Genomic DNA, 24,804 nt, shown 5'->3' with positions numbered 1-24,804 from the left:
TGGGAGGACCCGCTCAGGCCATGTATGAGCTGGGATGGTGTTCCAATGCAGACCTAGGGCAGCACCAGGCCTCCCACGACCTCCCCCTACCCTCTCAGGCACCCCATGCTCCACTTAATGACCACAAAAGGAGAGATGGGATTGTAGTCATTAAGCAAAGTGATCATGTGGGTGCCTTGCTTAACAGCAGCAACTTATGACAAATTCTGAGCTCAATTAAGATCATAGGTTGCAGACTACGTATAGAGGAAAATAATAGGGTATACTTAAATGATGACATTTTCTATAGAATTGCCTCTAGATCCCCAAAAAATTTATTCTGAATGTACATAGGTAACATGTTCCCATTTTCTGTGATAGTAAAGTAAATGTTTAGAAGAGGGTGTTAGTAAGAAGACTCAACATTGATAACTTCCTTGAGGCATGCAAAATACCTTACATTTGAATAAATTTTCAGACCTGTGAGGGAAGTAATACTTGCAAAAGCACAGTTGTCTTCACCATGTACTCTTCTTGTAGTTTTGTTAGATGGAAACAGCTGTTATAAAAAGTGAATAGACCTATATTGGCTACAGCTACAGTAATTGAATCTTAGCATTTTTATGAAGGTCCAAGGGAGTCTTTGGTTAGAACTAAATTAGCATTTGCCTTTGTTTGGTATAATTTAATATGGAGTATACAATGTTCCCACTTCCTATTTCCCCTGAAACAGTAACCCTATAAGGTGTGGGGTGCATTATGCCAACAGAATATAAAGATGCAGCTAGAATAATGCTGTCCTGTTTTTTTATTGCAAAGTCATGAAATGGTTGGAATGGACAATGTATCTAGTCCTTCCGCTGTACAGTTAGAATCGTTCCTTATATAAGTCATTTAACTGGTGGGGTATTCTCTTTTTAAAGAGTAATTGATTTAAAAGAAAACTATAGGAAGGGAAAGATAAGAAAAATATGGGCTAAAACTAGGTTCCTTTTTAAAGCTTAATCTAAAGCAAGGGTTCCAGGATGGCATACAAAATCCTAAGTATATCAACATCAAAATTAATTTTCTTAAATAACCAAATTTAACCATGTGATCTTGAGCTATTTTCAGTTAATTATATGTTTGGTGCATTGTCCAAGATTGCATGGTGTTACTTAAAAAGGTTGCTCCCTGGGATAAAAGGTCAAGAAAGAAATTCCAACTACTAATCTAAATCTCAATTTGATTGGCTGTTCAGAAGAACTCTAATGATACATGTAAATGGCTCTATTTTGGGTCAGAGTTTAGTCTGAATTTAATTTTCAGTAACCTCCGTTTATTACAGTGAATTTGCTGCATAGACATTTGTGTTGTGTATAGAATTGAAATTATTTAATACTTTCTTTTCCAGAAATGACTACCATTAATACAGGAAATGTTAATTTCAAATGGGATCCCAAAAGCCTGGAAATAAGGACATTGGCAGTTGAAAGATTGCTTGAACCTCTTGTTACCCAGGTAATATCCTTTGCTTTTTATTAATGTTCTGGATCTGTAGTTTTACACTGGAGAACCGATAGATTAATTGCACTGTGTTGCTAGGTCTACATTAAGGATGCAATTGGCATGTTTTCTGTTCATAGCTATCTTTTTTGCCTTTATAAAGCCATATCAAAGTAGAAAAGGATTTTTTTTCCTTAAAAAACTTTAAAGCTGAAATATAACCACATCTTTTATGAAGTAAATATAGAAAATCCCAAAATGGGAGAGAGGGGGAGATAATGTTAACAACCCTACATATTAAAACAAGTTTGGTAGACTGATGAGTAAAAAAAAAAAAAAAAACATCACTCCCACTACTGTGTTTTCTTTTTAAAATGAATTTAAGATTAAAATAGCACCCAGAATTAATAGAAATTTTAACAAAAACACTTAAAGCTGAATCACTGGCATATTATTAAAAAAAAGTGAGACCAAACATCATTGCCTTTTTGTCCTTAATCTAATAGAAAATTAACTATGCTTAAATCTCATTTAAATTATTGGAAGTTAAATGGCCTAGAGCTAGCCCAAATGATTTCAGTAATATTTGATTGCAATCAAATATGACCTAAAATAATTTTTTAAGTTTTATGTTGCAAAGTTCTACATACACACAATTCTCCTTTCTGTTCAAAACATCCCTTTCTCTTATGGTATTTTATGGTAGCTATAGTTGTTTTGATATGTCTGTCAAACTGAGTAACTCCTAATAGAATCCAGGTGTCAAAAGATGAGCATACCTAATTTTACACTTAATATTAACCCTAAATCAAATTATAATTTCTGAACCAGAAAATTTTGAAATAGCTAATAATTTAATTTACTTAAAACTAGAAATACCACAAAGGTGGAACAATGCATGTGAGCCTGAACTAACAATGTCTGAAATTATATTTTTAGAGACAACATTTGAAATCAGTGTTTAAATTTAACTCATTAGCCCAGGCCAAATAATGTCAGGAGTCCTTCTAAACATGTCACAACAACTGTAGGAGAAGAGCAGGCATGGGGGTGGAAGGGTGTATGTAGAATCAAACATGTTATCCATTTAGAATCCTTGCATTGCCACAGAGATCCAAGTGCAGCCCCCTCCCCATGAATTCTGTTAACCCTTACCTAGCACCAATTTAGTGCTGACCATTAATTTTATATAGGTTTGAATAAATCTATGATGCAACTTTACAAGTGGTCCTGATTTTTTGACCCTGACAATAGGTCACGTAATGTGTCATGGATTTAATGCTAAAAGATAGGCATTGATATGCCATTAACAATTAAACTGAATAGTAAGACAATAGGAATAATTGAGAATTAAACAATACAAGAATAGGTATGAAGATATAAAAGTCAAGAAATAAAAGTTACTTCTAAACCACATTTCTGTATAGCTTCCATTTCTTATTTCATGTTTTAGAATGCTATAGGTTCCACTTAATAAGTTACTGGTAATCCTTGATTGAAGATTTCACAAGTATTCCCCACAAAATTTCACACATTTCTGATTTATAGATATATGAAACTCAACTAGGATGTATAAATGTTTCGAATGTTTCCAGATTTTTTGAGTTCCCCCCAAAAAAAAACCTTTAGCTGAAGCTTTGTTTTCTTAAATATAGAGTGTATTACTTGAGTTATCTTGTTCAAGCAATGAAATAATTTAGTTGGAATTGCATTTATGGGGAATTTCTGCCATATTAAATAGTTAAAGCTTTTCAACTGAAAAATGGATCATATTATGCTGTTTTCAGGTCACAACATTGGTCAATACTAGCAACAAAGGTCCTTCCAACAAAAAGAGAGGCCGATCTAAAAAGGCACATGTTTTAGCTGCATCAGTTGAGCAAGCAACAGAGAACTTTTTGGAAAAGGGGGACAAAATTGCAAAGGAGAGCCAGTTTCTTAAAGAAGAACTGGTAGCAGCTGTGGAAGATGTCCGCAAACAAGGTATACCTTTGATGAAGTTATAACTCTTATGATTGTCCACATTTGTAAATTAGCACACAGGAATTACCAATTTAAAAAAGAAAGTTTGCCTGTCAGTATTTGCATATATTTAAATACCAGTTTGGGGATAAGCTCAGCTTTTAATATATGTCAGCATGTTTTATGTAATTTTACTATATGTATATACAGGGCTTCAAAGAAATGTATATAGTTATTCCACTCTTAGCTTAATCTCACAATAGTTCTGTGGGAAGGGCTAGACAGAGAAATATTGAATGACCCTGAGTCAGCCATTAAATTTGTGGAATGAAAATTTGTCTTTATTGACTGATGTCTATGAAAGTAGAGCTTCAGCAACATTTTTTTGTAAAATTGAAAATGGTTGCATTATTACCCCAAGAGGATTTTTACTTCAAAAAAGCTTGGCATAAAATTGGATGATCTTAAATTGTCTTTAAGTGATTGTATTGATATCTTCTGCTACTGAAAAAAATCCAAAACAATGTTTTCTTTCCCCACCCACCCCATTTTTAAAATGTTAATAGAGCCTGCTATCATCTGACAAAAAGCTATAATTCTAATGGGTCTATGAAAACCATTTAAAACAAGATGTTTGAGAACCCACAGTGGCACATACAGAGCACCTTTTTTGCATAATTAAAAGAGGCACATCATTTTCTAGGCTTGTGCAGCTGCTTCAAAAATCTCCCAGGTGTCTTCACATTAATGTGCATGCAATTTTGCTTCATTTTTCCCAGCAAAGCAAAGTAGTTGTTTATCCACGTGTATGTCAACAAAACCAGGAGCAGTCTCCAACTACTTTTCTAAAAAGATAGTGTGTTTTAATAGTTTAAAAAGCAGTGTAAATGTATTCCAAGTCACCTTGTTCAAGATATGCACAGGCCAACATTTGAATATTATTTAGCAATAACTGTCAATATTTTACATTATTCCCATTTTGTAACTTGACTAGGCTTCAAGGTGTACAGTATTTGAACTTGAAAAGTATTTGAAATGCAGCATAGAGACCAAGGTCAGTGCTTCCATAATGAAGCCATGCCTTTTCCTGGGCTTGCATGATATTGCTGAGTACAATCAGACAAAGATGTGGCTTTTTTAAAAGCCAGTAACACAGTTTACTCTTCTTTCCAGCTTCAGGTTGAATATTTGCACATTCTATTTAAGGCCATTGAATATAAGCAGCAAATCCTTAATCTTGCAATACTTGCCTAAGCGCCAAAAGTAAATTGTTTTGGAAGAGAATGTGATGAAAATTATAGTGATAGATGTTTTAATGAGAAATATCCATGCGGTTTTGGTTGAATTGGGTATACTTTCCTAATCGTCATAAAAGCTGAAGCCTTACAGCTACTTTCTGTATATATAGGAGACTTGATGAAGAGTGCTTCTGGAGAATTTGCTGATGACCCCTGTTCTTCTGTGAAACGAGGGAATATGGTGAGAGCAGCTCGGGCCCTCTTGTCAGCAGTTACCCGGCTGCTCATTTTGGCTGATATGGCGGATGTCTACAGACTACTTGTACAACTTAAAGTTGTAAGTCTTGAGTATATTGTTCACTATTTTAATGGCATCATAATAAAAGGAATTCAGAATAATCGTTTCTAACTTGCAGGAAGATGGGTTAATAGGGCAAGAGCATGTCTTTTATACCCTGCTTTGGAGTTTTTAAGAAATGTTGGATTATTGTGGAAACAATATTCTGGTCTAAATGGAACATTTCTGTAAAATAAAAGATCTATTCCTATATTGTTACATGTTGGTTGACAGATTTGCCATCAGTTGAACAAATTCTGTTTTACTTCTTTACCCAAGGCAGTTCTTTATTTTAATTTGGATCTGATGTGTTCATGGCCTTTTAACATAAATTCCTATTGCTAAATTCAATATAAAACATTAATAGATTATTGAAATCTGATATTCACAGACATAATAGTTTTTTTCTTGTTTTGCTAGCATGTCTGATTTTATTGATTTGTTTGGGGTTGAGGTTAGACCATATTTCTCTTGCTTAAGTATAGTGACATTATAAATAACTGCTTTTGTAGAATTTATACTAAATTATACATATTGTGAATAATTTAAAACTGATTTCATTTTCTAGGTGGAAGAAGGCATTTTAAAACTAAGAAATGCTGGAACTGAACAAGATTTAGGAATACAATATAAAGCTCTTAAACCAGAAGTGGATAAGCTTAATATAATGGCAGGCAAGAGACAACAGGTATAGTAATTTAGGATTATACTTCTATAAAATCTGACTGTTACAATACAGAAACAGTTATAATAGAAATCTCAAAATGATAATGTTGACTATTGTGTAAAGAGGATGTATAAATTGTGATGTAATTACAGGAGCTTTTATTTTTAAAGAAAGCCAAAGCTGCCACATGGGTAGAGAAATGCTATATCTACACCTTGATGGAAACTAGCCATATTAAAGGGGTAAAAACTAGGAGACAAAAGATACTTTTGACAGCTTGTAAGTAATATTGCTGAAAAGAGTCATGTCATAATAAGTTTGGAAAAGTTGCATGAATCCACTCAATTTTGTGTGAGTAGCTATTCATGTGACCACTTTATTACCAAAGAAGAATTTCTTTGCAATAGAAATCTGCATTTTATTGGCTCCTGCCTGCAACATTGCTGCCTGGCTCTTTCTTTTCTGTATTATGCTGCTCATGTAATCTAAGACATATAAGGTGTCATTATCTTTAGTTTGATCCTTTTTTCAGAAGGAAAAATTCAAAGTGGCTCCAATATACTACAAACACTCTCAGAAAATATATTTCAGTATAACTGTTTCTAATTCCTGTCCTAACAAACTGGCTGGATGTGGAGAAGATCTTTAGTCAGCTGCCTCAGATTTGCTAGTCTCCTTAACAGGGTTGTTTGTTTATTTATATATCAAACTTCTTAACCAAATATCTCCCTCATAGAGATTAGCAGAACAGAGAGAGTTGTTACTTCATCTGCAATTCCTTCTCTATGGAACAGGTTAAAATCAAGCTGCCCATTTTTCTCAAAAGCTACAGAACAAGAGTCCTATCTATGCAACTGTTACTAATTATATAATTATTCAGTTGAATAACTTGTTCCAAATGTTGTTGGAACAATTAGCAAAAGGAACATTTTTTGTTAGAGCATTTAGCAAAAAGTGAATATGGGGGCAGGTATCTTAGAATGGGAGAGACTGATGTGTAAACTGGTATAAAGAGATGAGAATGATGTTTGTTGCGAGACACTGCTGCCTGTTTAATACACACTAATAGATAACGGTATTAAGCTTTGGCTTATACTTTTTTTTTTCTGCAATCCAGATGGAAAATTTACAGTAACTTCAGTTACAAAATGGACATTCGAGGCTTCATTTGCCAGCATTATTGTGTTCCAGAAATCATGTAATTTCCTAATGCATCCTGATATGGGCTACCCTACATTTCTTAATTGAAATAGGTCAGATAAGGCAGGGCTCTCCAATCCCTTGCCCATGGACTGGCACCGGGCCATGGCATGCCAGCAACTAGGCCACGCAAACAAACAAAGCCCCAGCCATAGGATGCAGGCAGCATGTAAAACCATGCCCCCTCTGCTCCACGGAAGAATCTTTCTCCATGGAACCAGTCCCTGGTGCCCAAAAGATTGGGACCCACTGAGATAAGAAATGGACAATATGTTCCTCTCCAGGTACTGTGGGATTGCATCAGCCCCCCTCCATTGGCTATTGGGATTTATACTTGGAATCTCACTTCTTGTCACTGCTGATAGAAAAACTACATTCCCAAAAAATCTTTTATCCCTAAATAAAATGTTACTGTTTCTGCAGGAACTGAAAGACATTGGTCATCGTGACCAGATGGCTGCAGCCAGAGGAATTCTTCAGAAAAACATCCCTATTCTTTATACTGCTTCTCAAGCTTGCCTCCAGCATCCGGATGTAGCTGCCTATAAAGCCAATAGAGACTTGATCTACAAGCAATTGCAGCAGGCAGTCACAGGAATCTCTAATGCTGCCCAAGCGACAGCTTCTGAAGATTCTGTCCATCATCAGGGTGGTGGTGGAGAGTTGGCTTATGCACTTAATAACTTTGATGTAAGTTTTAAGTTAGTACCATAAATAAGTTTTGGCACTATATTTCTGGAGCAGTATGATTGACAGTTTCTGATTTGCAACCTTGATATAAGGGGGATTATTATTCCATGACTGTAAAAAGTAATAAAAGTAGTGTCTTTCAAAATGCAGCAGGATCTAGCATATTTACAGGAATGTGAATTGGGAATGTTTAAATTAGGTATAACCAACACTTAATTTAATAATACCCAGCTCAAACCAACTCTAGCAATTTAGAAATGCAAATTGCTTGTAACTTTGCATTTTATAACAGCACTAAAAGTTCTTTTCATAGAAAAATCATAAAATTTCAATTTTCCAGTTTGTCGACATAAAGTGTAATGGGCTTCCAGTTTGGGGCTAGACTTTCAGATTTTCTAGAATTCAGATAGGCTGTCAAATAACCAGACAGCCGTTTGTGCTTTCTCAAGACAGTTTCAGTTTACTCTGTGTTCCACTTGAACTATTTTTGAATGACACATCTGATACTCATATCTGGTTGAGAACCACTTTTCCTAGTCAACCATATGCAGCTCTCTGCAGCCTCTGCAAGATACTTTTCCCAGCTAAATTGATCTTCCATTATCCAGCTTTCCCAGCTTTCTTTTTTTTTTCCCTGAGCAGTTGAGCTCAGATTGACCACTTAGAATGAGGTCAAGGCTTCTGTACCTTTTGATAGTTATATAGAAGATAGAATCTGAGGAGCTGCAGCTGGTACAACAAATTAATTAACACAGTCTCTTAAAATCCCCTTTTAATATTTCAAATAGGTCACTTCTAGCTACATTGTCCAAAGTGTGGACATTTATCCAAAATGTGGACAAAATAAATTCACTCAGATTTGTAAAATTTTAAAAAATATTGCCATATGAGATTTTACTGAGTAGTGTTTCATTCTTGCAGTAAAATGGCATAACTGATGATCCATTAAAAAGATCAACAGATAAAAGATAAGAGCATAATTAGAGTAATTAAAATATTTGGAGCTGCTGATACCAAATCAAAGAAACTTTAGCACCCAGGAGAATTTTTAAGAAAAATAAAAAACTGCTGATTTTTTAAAAATAATAACATTAAGAAATAACAGTATACAGTAAGTTGGAAAACTGGAAAACTGACAAACCACAAAATTGAAGTCAATTTTCTGATAATATAAATGAGATCACTAATGCAATCTTAAATTCATATAAATGTTTTGTCGTATAGTTTTTTAAAAAATTAATACCTGTTGACCTTGTTAAACACACATATTTTATATTAATTTTAAAAGGTCTTCATCAAAAGAGCTGCATGTCACTTTATTAAAAGTTATAAACCATTTCTTCTTAACAGAAACAAATTATTGTAGATCCCTTGAACTTCAGTGAAGAGCGTTTTAGGCCATCCTTAGAAGAGCGCTTGGAGAGCATCATTAGTGGTGCAGCCCTAATGGCTGATTCATCCTGCACACGTGATGACCGACGGGAACGCATAGTGGCCGAGTGTAATGCAGTGCGACAAGCCTTGCAAGATCTGCTTTCAGAATACATGGGAAATGTAAGTAACAAGTATACTTGCAAACTTTTCCTTTTCGTTGGGATTTGGGAGAATAACACAATGTGATTTGAATTAGAAAATGTGTATAGATTCTCTCAAAAGTAAAATTAGGCCATTAAAATTGTAATTGTCCTGTGATGGTCTTCTGCTATGCTGCTTAATTTTATTCAAAGATTTTTTTTAAAAAAAAATGAAGTTAAAAACTAATATAAACTAATAACAATGTAAGGGGGGGGAATAAGAAATCAAAGAGAATGTTATAACTGATGAAGCTTCTTGGATAAGAAGTGAAACATTTTAGTCTTCTTCCTCAAATAAAAAACAATCCACTTTCCTTTTGAAAGGAAAAAAAAACACCTTTGAGACAACTATGACCTGGATTACTGAAAATCTCCATAGATGTTTAAATCAAAGAGAAAGCTAAAAGTACAAAAAGAAAAAAACAAGGAAATACCTTCCAATCTTCCTTCCAACAGTTATAAGTAGAGTTATAGAGTTTCCTTTTACTTTATGGTTACAACATAACTCTCTTCTTTCTGTAATCTATCCTGTCTAATCATCAAACCCATAAATCATAAGTTAATTTTTTTCTGTTTCATGCAAAAAATCTATAAGGAGTTTCCAGGTCAGCTATAAACATAGATAATTGACTTTTGTCTGATCAAGGGAGTCAATTTGGCCATCTCGGCACATTCCATCATCTTTACCAACCATTCCTCATTGTGGGTAATGCCAAATTTTTCCTTTGTGCATGTAATAATCTCACTGCAGTTATTGTATACAAAAACAAAGTTCCACCACTTTTTTCCAAACCCTTTGTCTATCAATCCCCCCCAAAGAAAAACCTCTGGCCTCAATTGTAAATTAATTCTCAAAATCCTCTGAATCAGAGTATTTTTTTTTAATTAATTTTTGAAATTGACTTGAGGATAAATTAGAATAATAAAGAGTTTCAAAGGCTTGGATTTTTTCCCCTCATTTAGAATTGATTCTGTATTAAAAGAGTGAGAGAAATAGTTTTTGAATTTGGCAACATTCTGGCAGAGGAATGTTAAAAATACATAAGATGTGTAAATTGAAATAATGTCTTGCGTATGAAAACCGTGTTACAGTAGTTAAAACAATACATTCTACATGTCTACAACTCATAACTCTGCCAGTAATATTAATTTTTAATAGGATATTTTTTGTGCTTGAGTAGAAAAGGTAAAGATAAAGGTTTCCCTTGTCCAGTTGTGTCCAACTCTAGGGGGCAGTGCTCATCTCCCTTTCTTAGCACAGTTACAAGTGTATTGAATAGACCGAGGCTGGATAACTTATGGGGAGGGATGCAGGGATGCAGCCTCCAAAGCCCCTTTTGGGGAACTGTGGAAGATTATGACACCACATTTTAGCATTAGATTGCTGAAGAATAATGTTATTACTTCCTGCTGATTTTTGTCAAACAATGAAAAAATAGATATATTAAACTACAAATACTCTTAGCGTCGCTATCAAATGTTAAAATAACCCAGAAAATGGATAAAAATGTTAACTTTACCCCTTTGTAGTTTGCCCAACCTCCTTCATCCAATAGTAGCTGAAATTCAGTGAAATTAAATGTTTAACTATTTAAATGTTTCACTTATGTAAAAATGGCTAAACAATAACATCTCCCACTCTGTAGATTAGTGACTACAAGGTGAAATTCCTGAGTTACATCCAGCCAGAATGCTCAAAATAATTTATGATGAGCTTATCAAAATTCTCTAAATGAATTATATGTGGAAATACATTTGGAGTATATTCAGAATTGTAATATCTATTGGCAGATACTAAGTTAAAAAAATCTTACTTTAGGTAGACTGACAAGTACACCTGCTCTAGCTGATTTAGCATGGCTGTGTTTGTAAAGGACAAGATTGATGTGTTATAATTAATTATAATGTGATAAAATCAACTAATTTCCAATCTGTTTTTATGAAGGAACTCTTTCTATTTGAATGGAAGGTAGAAAAGGGAGACAAGCTTTGGAAAAGTAAGAGATAAAGATAGCAAATCTATACTTCTTGCAAAGAAAAAAATTAGGCTTTTTTTTTTTTAAATTGAGAAAATGTGAAGAGGTTGGTAAAAGGGAAAAAACCCAAGAGAGGATTGTAGCAAGTATTATAATGCATTCCTTTAGTTCTTTTGTTGCAAAAATATCTAAATTTATGCACAACCATTAAACTAGTTTATTTTTTTACAATTCCCCCTTTTTTCCTAACCTTTCCATTATTTTTCCTTCTCAGATAAAATAGTGAGCTTTTAGAACAGATCATTGAATAAAATAATGGCTTGTTCTTGGCTTCTTTTTTTTAATCATATTCAAAGAACAATAAGACAAAGCCCTGGTTTGGACAACAGACTTGAAACTACAGATGGAGTCATATTGTTTGGTAAATTACACCTGCTTGCTGGGGGCACCAGAATGCATACATTAGAGCAGCTGACTTCATCAGATGCTTTATGTATTGGGAGAGAGAAAAAAATCATGGCATTTGGCTTTTAAAAAAAGACTGAATTGTTTGTTCATAGCAATAGCACTTAGACTTATATACCACTTCATAGTGCTTTACAGCCCTCTCTAAGCGGTTTAAAGAGTCAGTATATTGCCTCCATCAATCTGGGTCTTCATTTTACCCACCTTGGAAGGATGGAGGCTGAGTCAAACTTGAGCCGGTGAGGTTTGAACTGCCAAACTGCAGCTAGAATCCATGTTTCCCTCTATAAAAATAAGTATACCAGTACATTTGAAAAGCTGGCATCTAAAACTTTACCTACGGCTGTTGGATATGTTCATATACTTCTTGATATTCTAGGTGCCTCCTGAAAAACCACCTAGACTTGAGGTATTTTCAGATAGCGTTCCTGGCGTGACTTCCAAGTGGAAATTATCACATTTACAACAGATATAGCTTTGTCCCTAGATTTTGTGAAATACTTAAGGAGAATGAAGCCAATAATGTGGGAAATTGAGTTTAGTTTTCTTGATTTCCTTTGATAATACGTGGCCTAAATATGAAAACATCCTAAAAGATAGCCAAGTATATTCATCTCTCTTCATTTTATATTTTAAATATAAAATATTTAGTTTGTATAAACATTCTTTTGAAAATCTACAGTCAGCAAATATTTTATAGTAGCCAGGGATGTGAAGAACTCTTAAAGGTATGCTTCAAGGTTCAGGAGTCCAGTTTGACTTCTTTTCATTTCAACCATATTTTTTCGTATTTCAGTGAAACTATCTTGTGGACTTAACTTTCAAAAGTGGCTTACAATATGATAGTAAGGCGAGGATGATTGAGAAGATCCTGGACAATGAGTCTATAGTAATTTATAAATCCATTCATTTTGTCGTCAGATGTGCAATTGAAGTACTTAAAGTACTTAGAAAAAATAGTTACTTTAATTAAATAGCACTTAAGCATATTTTGGAACATTTGGAAATCCAAATAACAATTTTATATGATAAAATTAATTTGATTTAGCCACAAATACTGTACATACGATGATTCAAACCAATGCTACACTAAAGAAAAAATAGCCCTTTAATGCATGTGTGCCCAACTTTAAGAAGTATATTTGAGTTCTAAGTAGCTTTGCACAATTTTCAAAACTGCATCCTTCTGCAAATTAAAGCCCCAGTCACCTTCCTTGTCCTTTGTTGCCCAGAAGATAGTAGGGAAGGATTTTACTATCAATATACTGGCCTGTCTAGTAAGACAGGACATAATTTCTGAAACAGAATCTGCCCCATTCAGAAATCAGTAGCTTCAGTTAATCAGCTTCAGTACTGTCATACTTTGCACAGAAAATAGAAAACATCTAGAGACTTAAAATTTAAATTAAAAACAGTGTTGAACAGGACTTAATGTATAATGTATGTGAGAAAGTTCTTGGGAAACAGGATGAAGAGATGGTGCCTAAGGAATAGTCAGATAAGAGAGAGCATAGCCTACAGCTGGATAGTGGCAGGGTAAGAGGCTCAGGAGGGACCCTCTTTAGTTTCTTGGTCTATAAAGGAGGTGGCAGGAGATTGGTCCTTTTAGAAGACACTGCTAATTTAACAATAGCAATAGCACTTAGATTTATATACCGCTTCACAGTGCTTTACAGCGCTCTCTAAGCAGTTTACAAAGTCAGCATATTGGCCCCAACAGTTTGGGTCCTCATTTTACCCACCTCGGAAGGATGGAAGGCTGAGTCAACCTTGAGCCTGCTGAGATTCAAACTGCCAAATTGCAGGCAACGCAATCAGCAGAAGTAGCCTGCAGTTCTGCACTCTTAATTACTGTGCCACCATGGCTCATGTAGCTTTACAATAAAGTGGAATTAGCTTCTGGTTGTGTTTCCTGTCTGGTCCGCCTGGTAAAGCTGACATCATGAAAGTTTGTACTTGAGTAGTGCTGGAATGAACTATGAGCGTTAAAAATTTGGTTAATTTAGTTGGTACTGGTATGTAGTATATTTAATTCAATCCTCTTCAATAATGGAAGCCACTTAACCCTCTTCACCAATTATGACTAATTTTTTAAAATATTTGACCTTTGTTAATTATAGTTTGTTTTATGTTTTATTAGATTTATATACCGCCCTACTCCCGAAGGACTCAGGGCGGTGAACAGGCACAGAATAAAATACATAGATACAAAAGTTAAGAACATAATTAAAACCAGATTAAATAATTTAGCCTGAGACAATTAAAAATCCCAATAATTTAAAACAGGTTAAAATTTCGATTTAAAAGAATTTTAAAACGGGAGAAAATTAGGCCAGGCCAGCTTGCTGGAATAGGAGAGTCTTAAGAGCACAGCGGAAAGTGCGCAGATCCGGGATCCTACATATCTCTGGGGGGAGCTCGTTCCAGATAGTGGGTGCTCCCACAGAGAAGGCCCTCCTCCTGGGAGCCGCCAGTCGACATTGTTTAGCTGACGGCACCCGGAGGAACCCCTCTCTATGAGAGCGTACCGGCCGGTGGGAGGCTGCTTGTGGTAGTAGGCGGTCCCGTAAATAACCAGGTCCTAAGCCATGGAGCGCTCTAAAGGTGGTAACCAAAACCTTGAATAGTGTTTCATGAATTTCTTTTCTGCATTATTGAGAAAATTAAATTCAGAAATAGTTGTGAAATGCCATGCCTTGCAGAAAGGAAAATTGACTGTATCAGCAATCGGACATTTTCCCAGTCCTATTTTGAGATATTTGGTCCATTTATGCAATAACATTGTTATATGGATATTAATTCAATTATCATCACTGGAGGTTTTCAAGAAAAGATTGGACAACCATTTGTCCAGGTTGTTATGAGGATCTTGCCTTGGACTAGAAGATGTCCAAGGCCCCTTCCAGCTCTATGATTATGGAATTTATTCAAAACCTAATACATATTTGATAGGTTACTCTTAGTTATAAGATGTAGAATTATGTGGCAAGATCTCAATATGTAGAACACTGATTACAGTATTGCAACTTTTAACAGGAGTGTAGCTCTATCAAATACTAAAGTTATAGTTTAGTACCATAGCCATTTTGTGTTTGCCATCTGGCAGTACTGTGAGAAGATGTAATACTTTTGGTTTTAATTTAATTAAAAGCTTATCTTTATTTAAGAAAACAAACCAACAGATTATTTTAACCTAGCTTATTTAATAACACATCATTAATATTAATTTAAAAAAAAAAAGGAGCAAAAATTTCCAGTATCTGCAGTTCTATAGATCAGTAGCAATTTTTCATAGTGGAAAACAATATTTAGTTTCCAAGCTAGACTACTCTGCTGAGTTTTTCTGCCAGTGCATTAAACTTGCACTGGAGACCCCAGGGTTCTTCTCTTAACCATAGAGCTTGTGTCATTAACTGGACCAATCTTTTTTTCTCTTATTACAAGTTATTATGGGATACAGGTTGGTGGGGAAGGATTTATATACTACTTCAAGCTTCCAGAAAAGGTAAAGGATGAATATGTAAATTTTTTTAAAAATTCACATATGCCAGGAACTATTTCTGATTAACAAGGCATCTCTGTCTCTTCTGCTTTTTTTTCTTAGAAGAATCAAAAATATGCAGTGGCTGATAAAGTAAGAAATGATTTCCAGCACTAATAAGAGTTTAAACATTGAGAAGACAATGAAAGGTCAAAGGCATTTTAAGCTTCAATTGATAATGGGGCTTGTCTATCAGGAAATTAGGCCATTCAAATATCGTTACATTTCAAAATGTATCTAAAAAGCAAATTATTGTCCTCATTTTCTGAAAAGAAAATTACATGCACATTGCTTTTGCTTAATTCCTCTTAGCCTATTTCCAGAGCATATAACCAAAATAATTGAAGGACATCTCAGAACAGAAGTTAATATTACTGAAAGGAGAAATTGTTATTTTTCAACCTCTAAGCAAAAAAAAAAAAAAAAAAAAAAAAAAAAAAAGCTAAGACAGCACCTAGAAAATTGCAGTTCTGCTTCTTGTAATCAGACAAGGCTATCTAGTTATGGGGGGAGAGGAATTGCTTCATTCAAATAATATGGAATAATTCATGTTTACTTTCTGCTGATGGAATGGCATCCTCTCCTGTAACATCCTGATCTTATTTAATGTGAGATATTAATATCACTACTACTACACTGTGTATGCTGAGCAGTATTAATAATAGTGAAGTATTTAAATGTGTCTTTAATCCAATGATATTTTTTCTGCCTTGAAAAGGATGAAAAACTGCTCTTCTGAAATATACTGCAGATTTTAGGCATTTGAAAAGTGAAGAGCAGTACAAGGAAAAGGGAGAATTAAATCTTGTCTTTTAAACAAATAGCTATGCTTATTAGAAAACATTGGATAATTTTTGTTGCAAGATAGGTGGTGTGCTTTTATAACAAAAGCCTCTAAGGTCAGGTTGTCTGAATTTCATCAATTATGATAATTGAAAGCCACTTACGCGTTGAGATGACTAAATACTAGAATATATGTCTGTCCCAGAAGTTATTCTCAATTTTAGATTGAAAACCCCAGATAAGCATCTCTAATGTACATTAGACTCACCATATATTAACAAAAGTGATTTCCTTCTTAATTCAAATGCGGTAATTAGTTCTTAATGCTTATTGTGGTCTTCTGTTAAACTGCACATTTCTCTTAGGGACGTAGACCCTTGAGTAGAAATGGGCTTAAGAACTACATATATTGCATGTTTTAGTATCTTTTAAGTCTACTTAAATGAATGAAATAATTTAAAATACAAAAACCTGTTCTTACAAGATAGAATCTGAGACCTCGTAATCTGTTTACCATTCTGATCCCTTTACAAAATGTTTTTTCTTGAACTTTTTAATCAGTGCTTTCTGTGGAAGTCTTTGAATGGCCTCAGAGCAATTTGAGACTGATGTTTTTCCTTTCATGGACTGTTAAGTCTCATACTTAGAAACTTAAACATGGAACGGTTTATATTATATCTTCTTATTTAAGCACTTGGACTAGAAATTAAATTTGCCATGAGCCTTACCTTGCTGACTGCACATAAACTGGCAGAGGAACTGAAGATTGTTTTTGTTGTACAAGTGATCAATTTGATTGTGTTGGAAAATCTGGTGTTTGATATAAAAAAGATTTTTCACATGTATTCTGGAAGATTATATCTCAGATTCTACTCTTGTCAATGTAGTGATTCAGTAAAATCATGTTGAATAACAGGTGATTAATTAATATAAGAAAATTCATAACATGGGATTATCAAACTAAGTTCTTTACATTTTCTTATGTCTATTGGCAGAGTCCAGTTCAGAGGTGCCCCCCCCCCAAAAAAAAGATTTGGTAGAATCTGCTGATAATTTTTTCTTCATTTTATGAAACAGCCTAAGAAATTACAGTAATCTTAGCACATAAAACTGGACGTTATGCCCAACATGGGTTCCTTATAAATAATTTGCAGATGAGAACATGAAAAATATGAAAATTTGTGAAAGTATTTGACTTAATGATGTTGAGCTACTTCCAATTCAAATTTAATATTATGTTCTTGGAATTTAAAAAAGGCAGTCCTCTACAATTTGTCATCCTTATGAAAAATCTTGAGGGTTGTGATACGGAAATTTTCTATTTACCCGATATAAGTAACAAAATAATGTCTACTTGATATTGATATCATGATACCGTGACATTGATAATACCCAAAACACGAGGGCATTATATTTGTATCTTGGAAGCAAAACAGTATGCTCATTCCAAAAAGAGATTTTCCTATAACCTGTATTATAAAGGAAAGATATAAGCAAACTTATAACCAAGAAAGAAAATGAAATTCACAGTTTCTTATTTTGAAAGGGCACCAAAAAAGAGTCCGCTTCTGGTTTTATAATGTATAGATTTTTTTTTAATGTTTTTGTACACTGCACTTACTGCATTATAACTTCCCACCACCACCATCAAAAATGCACTTGGAATATTGCTAGTAGAAATCATTTGAATTTTCTATTAATATTTTCAACATTTAAAAATTTGAGGGGGAAGATAGAATGATAACTGAAATAGAAGTATAGCATATATCTCTAAAAGTGATGATGCAGACATGATGACCATTATTTGTTTTTCATTTAGATGATATGATTTGTATTATATTATATGATGTCTCAATAAGATTCCCCACTAAATATGTCCTGCAATATTAAATTAATATGAATTTATAGTACAGTACTGTGCCAGTAAAAGCTTATAAAGTTCAGTCTTTGTATTGGATCTTGGACTGGAAGGTGATATTGAACATAATTAACGATCACAACTTGTTCTTCCTATAATAGCAGAGAACATTTAATTCAGGGATTTGCTTGCAGGAACCTTTGCTTTCTGAAATAATGGAAATAATCTATATGTTCAAGGACTGATTGAATAGTGCTAAAATAAGTGATGGGTCCATTATTTATTTTCCTTCTGGGACTGTTGTAATCATCATTTGAAATATCAACTATAGAAGATGAATTAATTCAAGATGGCATTCTGTTAAGAACTGCTAATAAAAATGGCAAAATCTGTATTTCAGCTTTGGTAGGAGCATTTGGGAGAAATATGATGCTTTGGGCTGGGTGTGATCAATAGCCTCATAATTTAACACCAGTTTAGAATTAATTCATACAGGTTTACATATCACCTAAAATTTCATTTAATGATTCAGCATTTGGATCTTTGCCAAGGATATATCTTACCCATCTTCCCATGAATAAGTAGTAATCCGGGGAGGGGGGGGCACTGAAAATTGTGTTTAAATTGCTTTTGGGTGATATTAATATTTTGCCTATGGCGTTTGCATATATTCAAACTCTTTATTTAATTATCCTGTCAGTGTGAAAATACATATTGGGACTGGTCAGTCTTAAATAATACTTGCTGCATTACTGAATGTGATATCAGTAGCTGTTAGTTTTGTCACTTTAAAAAATGCCCTCCTTTTAGACTCTTAAGGAAAAGTAGATTAGAGAAATCCAATTAACATAACTAGAACCAAACTGGTCTACAGCTGATATACTTTGGTAATTATATAACTGTACCATGCAGCCTATATGACTGATGTTATAGAATTAACGCATAATATTGTCCTGCACTTTCTCTTTAAACAGTCAAATATGTAGGCATGATAACATGAGATACTAACTCGGGCTAAAATTTGTATTCTCAAATCTTGTATGACTATGAAAATTATATTATACTGTATAGGTGTTTTCAGGTAATTCAGAAAGAAAAGAGAACAGATTAACATAGGAGAAAATAAATCTCTTAGCTGCTAGTACTTCCTGCACCATCTCCTAACCTAGGTGAAGTGCTCTGAAGAGAAGGGATAGTAATAATAAAAGGTTTTGACCAATTAGTAAGCCAGTTGTTGCAACTCCATATAGTAGTTAAGTAGTGCTGATGAAATAATGTGTGGCTGTATTCTAATGGAGTATCTTATGAGATACAAATGTCATTAAGATGCTGAGAAAAATGTTCTGTTAGAATGTAAATGTTAACATAATTGTTACTCAGTTGCCTTCCATATCTTTGCAGTTCATACATCTCTCTTCACCTTCAAACCAATTTCCTTACACACAGTGGGTTCTTGTTAAGTTAGTAGGTGGAAATAGAGACCAAAACATAGGCAGTTCTCGGTTTGATAAGTGGAACATGGATTCTTAATAGATATTATGTTTCAATGCAGATAAAATCTAGTTACCAGATGCATAGAATAAGCTGTATATGGCTGAAAGACAATGTCTTATCATGTAGAGGATTTGTAGATTTTATCTACTTTTCACTAATAGTTTGGTTTAATAGAGCTTTAAGTAATACAATCCAATATATTGAGCTAAAGTAATGCCAATTATAAAACTTGCAAGTACTGGGATTTGATGCATTGGCTTTAAAGTCTGAAATTTCCATCCTTTTCACCCTGTTCAAACCTTTGCAATATTTATTCAAGGATGTTTATATAGCACACGCATCAGAAAAATGATGATTTGTTTGAAAACCTTGCAGCATAGTACAATATACAATGTTATATATTGATTTAAAGAATCCAAGCATCAATATTTCTTTTCCCCACTAACAAATGTCATTCTTGAATTTGGCATGATGGTTAGATCTACATATGTACATTTTCTTCAAAATATTATACCTTTGATTACGTGTTCATGATTTGAGAGTTGTACTAAATAATTTCTTAATTGTATTACATTTAAACTACACAAATATGTAGTATAGTAAGTTTCATAAACACTAAACCAAAATTGATTATTTGCTTTTCAGAGAAATTTTGTTCTATTTTAAATGACATTATAATCTTTCTCCACAAAAAAAAATTACCAATCTGAGTTTTAAAAGTTCTTACTCTTTCCACAAGTGTAATTAAATTAATTAATTATATTGCAATCAGTAGAGCCCTCTCCTTGAATATTGGATTGGTGTTTAAATTATCCAGTGTTGGAATTTACAGTGGTAATTGAGAGTTCATTCTGTGAGAATAATTTGGTGCCAGAGGAATAGTAATGAATATAGAAAATAGTTTTCTGGTATTAAGTAGTCAGTTACGCTTGTTGAGGAAAAGAAAGAGGGCTTTTTTGCTTTTAAAAAAATCCTTAGTGTTCATTTCTTTATATGTTGCTCCTTGGTATGAAATGTAGCCCATTAAAGTCAGGACAGATTTAACAAAAGTTGAAGCTCGTGTAATATTTGGAGACCACACTAAATGTTACTGAATAGCTGGAGCAGGTTAATATTTTGAAGTAATGAATGTGATCTTTATTCAGAAGTGGCAGTAGCTATATTCTGAATTTGCAACACATTTAGAATTCTGAATTCTTACTATGGAGTTAAAATAGTACTAAAATTCCATGCTGTAGTAGACTGGAAAATCTCTTTTCTGCACCTTTGTACTGTAGACCACAAGACAGAACAATCTTTTAAGGAAATTACCTTTTTGTTTTTTGGTTAGTATGTACTTCGTGAAACACTGAACTGGCTGAAATGTTGGTAAAATTTAGTAATTACAATGCATCATTTGGTAAAATATTCCCCCTTAAGTCCATTAAATAGATACCCAACAATATTTTCATCCAAATTATTTTTCTAAATTATATCTGGAGGCTTGGGAGTAAAAAAATAAAAAATTACATATATAATTACATAACATGAAACAATATACATATTTTGGGCTGAGCATATTTAGATTCCAAACATCAGGAATGCAAATGTAATGCCAACACTGTTATTTAAACACTGAAAATATTGTGGGTTTATTTAAAAAAAAAACCAACACCCTGAAATACTACTGCATCACTCAAAACAAGTTGCTTAGAAAAATCTAGGCTTTCTCAGTATTTGAGTTTTTTAAAAATGTATCAGATCCCTGCAATTTAAAATAAGTTTATCTCCTTTGTGTTCTTAGATTACCTGTAGATATTACACTTCACATTCTTTATAGGGTAACTGCTGACATTTGCATTGTCCATAGCCATTAATGATGATGAAGGGTCCTTCATGGGCAGGTTCATATTCATTATATGGTCCTTGGTCTGACATATTTGACATATGCAGCCGTGTTTGAGATCGTAGTTGCCTGTGGCTTTGAATCATTGAACACTGCCTAATTTTTCTTAATGTGGGAGGACAGCACTTCCTGGAGATGAACACTACAAAAATGATAAAAAAGAAAGAAAATAATAAAGCCATTGTTCCTGTAATTACCTGCTGGGTGAAGATGACATTGTTTGGTTCAGGCATCTGTTCTTCCGTGGTAAAGGGTATGCCTGTGGTGGTTGAAATTTCTTTATCTCCCACATGGAAATTTGAGGAGCTTATTCGCCTTGTATATTCAGTTGTTGGAGCTCTGTGAGTTGTAGCAATGGGGGTAACAACAGTCGATAAATTCCAGCAAAGCTGAAAACCATAAACTGCATCTAGAATATCCTCTCCCTGGGTATGGTTTGGGGTATGACAAAGGATGGAATATTCCCACCGACCTTGGAAGCCACTGAGCCATGTGGCTAGTGCACATATTTTGGGGCTGCATTCCCAGGGGTTGCTGGAGAGACCCACAGTCGTTAGGGTTTTAAGTGAATATAAAACCTTGGACTCCAGAGTGGTTAGCTTGTTGTTATCCATTAGGAGAATTTTAAGATTAGGCATTATTTCAAAAACTGTCGTGTCAATGGCTTTGATATCATTTCCAGACAAATCTAGCTTTTCTAAAGTGCTCCAGGTCCATTCCATCCCACAGGTCAGGTTGCTAATTTTATTCCCCTGTAAGAAGAGCATGTGCAGATTGCTTAGCCGAAGGAAGTGAGCAAAGTTAATCTTTGTCAGCTGGTTGTGCTCTAGGTGAAGCTCCCTTAGTTTGGTTAATCCTGCAAATCCATTGCGCGCCAAACTTCGCAAGCGATTTGTGCTCAAATCCAAAAAATCCAAACTACGACAGTCTGAGAACAGGCGGACTGGAATAGTCCTCAGAGAATTGGAACGTAAACTCAGGGTTTGCAGTTTACGAAGGCCATACAACAATTCAGGATTCAAAGCAGATAATTGATTGAAAGAGAGATCCAAATGTTGCAGGTTAAGCAGCTGGCTGAAAGTTGTGTTTGGTAAATAAGATATTTTGTTTGAACTTAAAATTAATTCCTTGAGTTTATATAGTCCTTGAAAAGCATCTTCTCTTACTGTATCAATTTGATTATGGTCTAAATGAAGCCAGGTAAGTTGACTGAAGCTTGCAAACTGATCCCCTTCAAGTTCCATAATAAAATTGTGCCTCAATGACAAACCTAGACAGCCCTTGTCAGTGGTGTTTGGCACTGAGTGAAACCCCTGAGAGTCACAGTAAAAGAGCAGCTTCTCACAACGGCATTTTGCTGGACAAGCCGTGCCCAAGGCAGGCAGCATTTTAAAAACAATACTCATTGCATATACTGCTACCAGCATAGGAGCCCCTAATGGCCACTTGAAACGTAAGCCTGCAGAATATAATTCAGGGAAACAACAAAATAGGATATTCGTATCAGAGGTATGCTTAGAACAAGAAGAGAAAGATTGCTGCAAATAATGACATGCATTAAAATGTTTTGGAGCTTTAATTTTTATTTTTAAAAAATCTTGGTAGAGATATCTAAGTTACTGAATTTACTGATAAACAGTTCCCCAGTCTTAAAAAAGTACTGCTTCCTAAACGTGCATTTCAAAAGCTAGATTAACTGCACATTGTAAAAGAAGTCAAATAATGCAAACTTACCCATTCTTTTGAGTACGTTGGAGGTTGCATTCAGTCGTAGTTTTAGACTCAACACAGTGAGTCTTTAAAAAGCTCTAACGTTGTCAGCTTTTAAATCATTTACTCTCTTTACTCTTCTTTGATTCTGGAGTAAATAAAAAGACTTCACATCCCATTTCCAATATATTCCTTTGAATTCATGACCTTGATTTCCAGTGGCAGATCTGTTAATTCCTGAATCAGTGCTGAGTTGATTGGCAGATTTTCTTATACTGTACAGCTGCTTAATTGCAAACGCTTTCCACAGCTATGGCTTTTTTACTCTTAACTTGTTGATGGCAGATGGGTAGCTTATCACTGAGAGAAGCTTCTGTAGTCGCTTGAATGCATTTGCTGAAAAGCTTTCAGGGCTAAGGTACAGAACGCATTTGCTTATGTGCTGCTACCACACAACTGTATATAGGCTGACGTCACCCTGTGACGTTCCTTTTTGTTTGGGTTTTCCAGAAGCTTTTGCAGTTTAAGGCACTATAGTGCAAACTCTCAATTGTGAGATTAGACTACCACTAAGAGGAAAAAAAGTAAGAATTCTTCAGCTGATATCCAGAAGATAGGAATGATTTTGCAAGAGGCTGTCTTGTAGATTACATGCTTATTACTACAATCTTAAGCTGTACAGATTTTGATTTTTGTGATTTATATTTGTGTTGGTATTCTGTATGAAAACTGTAAAGGTGGTACACAAGAGCATTACACTGCGCGCGCGCGCACACACACACACACACACACACACACACACACACACAAACACAAACACTTTGTCCCCAAATACAATTTAACAGAAAAACTCGCACATGATATAGCACTTTAGAAATTAGTAGCATGCACTTATAAAGTTTTTTTTAAAGGGACTATATTTATAAATGTATAGCTTATATTAAAAATTGTAAAGTTGTGTGTGAAAATCAATTGCACTGGCTTTGATGATTCTTCATCTGGGTAGTTCAGACAGAATTTAGAAACATGTATACATACTCAATACATACCGTATTTTCCGGCGTATAAGATGACCGGGCGTATAAGACGACCCCCTACTTTTCCTGTTAAAATATAGGGTTTGGGCTATACTCGCCGTATAAGACTACCCCTCTTCCAACGCACACCAAATAAAAATTAAAAAAACATCAACTGGCTCACCCACAATGTAAAAGCAGCTGTGCTAGACCCAAAATGGCCCCTGAAACAAGCAGGAACCTCACACAGCCACAAAAAGCCCCAAAAAACAACTTTCACGCTTTACACACACAACACAACACAACACAACACAACACAACTGGCTCATCCACAATGTAAAAGTAGCTGTGCTAGACCCAAAATGGCCCCTGCAACAAGCAGGAACTTCACACAGCCACAAAAAGCCCAAAAACCCAACTTTCACACTTTACACACACAAAATTCCACATACAGCTTTGTGAGATTTTGTGTGTTTGTGTAGTTAGAGTGAAACACTACAGAAACACACTAAATCTCAGAAAGCTGCACAAATATTATTTTATTTTATTTTTATTTTTATATGAAAGCTAAATTTAAACTTCCTAAACTTTAAATGGCTAGGTCTAAAAAAGAACTAAAAAAAACCCCAATTAACTATTTTTTTTTTAAAGATCCCAAAGGGGAAAAAAACTTACGGTACCCAATAGAACAGGGGTCTCCAACCTTGGCAACTTTATGACTTGTAGACTTCAACTCCCAAAATTCCTCTGCCAGCTTTGTTTCTGGGAGTTGAAGTCGCTTGCTGATGGAATGGATTCAGGCAAGCGAAGCAAGGCAAGCAACTAAGGCAGTGGTTCTCAACCTTCCTAATGCTGCGACCCTTTAATACAGTTCCTCATGTTGTGGTGACCCCCAACGATAAAGTTATTCCTAAAACCATCAAAAATATGTGTTTTCCGATGGT

The 24,804-nt window shown here is 34.5% G+C and overlaps 2 protein-coding genes across 2 annotated transcripts in view; one reads left to right on the top strand and one right to left on the bottom strand.

Annotated features, from left to right (window-relative positions):
• CTNNA1 (catenin alpha 1) overlaps positions 1 to 24,804 on the top strand; it is a 71,699-nt gene that overhangs the window by 7,582 nt on the left and 39,313 nt on the right. The window contains exons 2-7 of the mRNA XM_070933038.1: positions 1,373 to 1,479; positions 3,252 to 3,447; positions 4,835 to 5,001; positions 5,570 to 5,689; positions 7,292 to 7,558; positions 8,909 to 9,112. Coding sequence (XP_070789139.1) covers positions 1,375 to 1,479; positions 3,252 to 3,447; positions 4,835 to 5,001; positions 5,570 to 5,689; positions 7,292 to 7,558; positions 8,909 to 9,112 — 1,059 coding nt within the window. The 5' untranslated portion in view covers positions 1,373 to 1,374. The remainder of the gene's footprint in view (positions 1 to 1,372; positions 1,480 to 3,251; positions 3,448 to 4,834; positions 5,002 to 5,569; positions 5,690 to 7,291; positions 7,559 to 8,908; positions 9,113 to 24,804) is intronic.
• On the bottom strand, positions 21,047 to 22,898 carry LRRTM2 (leucine rich repeat transmembrane neuronal 2). The gene is made up of 2 exons (XM_070956115.1): positions 22,869 to 22,898; positions 21,047 to 22,165 (listed from the first exon to the last, which is right to left on the bottom strand). The coding sequence occupies exons 1-2, from the start codon at positions 22,896 to 22,898 to the stop codon at positions 21,047 to 21,049; spliced, it is 1,149 nt and encodes a 382-aa protein (XP_070812216.1).

This window comes from Pituophis catenifer, unplaced genomic scaffold, assembly GCF_029215685.1.
Source record: "Pituophis catenifer annectens isolate HBS135680 unplaced genomic scaffold, rPitCat1.0.hap2 SCAF_1, whole genome shotgun sequence".
Taxonomy (NCBI): Eukaryota; Metazoa; Chordata; class Lepidosauria; order Squamata; family Colubridae; genus Pituophis; species Pituophis catenifer.
The sequence above is the reverse complement of the archived record's forward strand: the minus strand, read 5'-3'. Positions and strand labels throughout refer to the sequence as shown.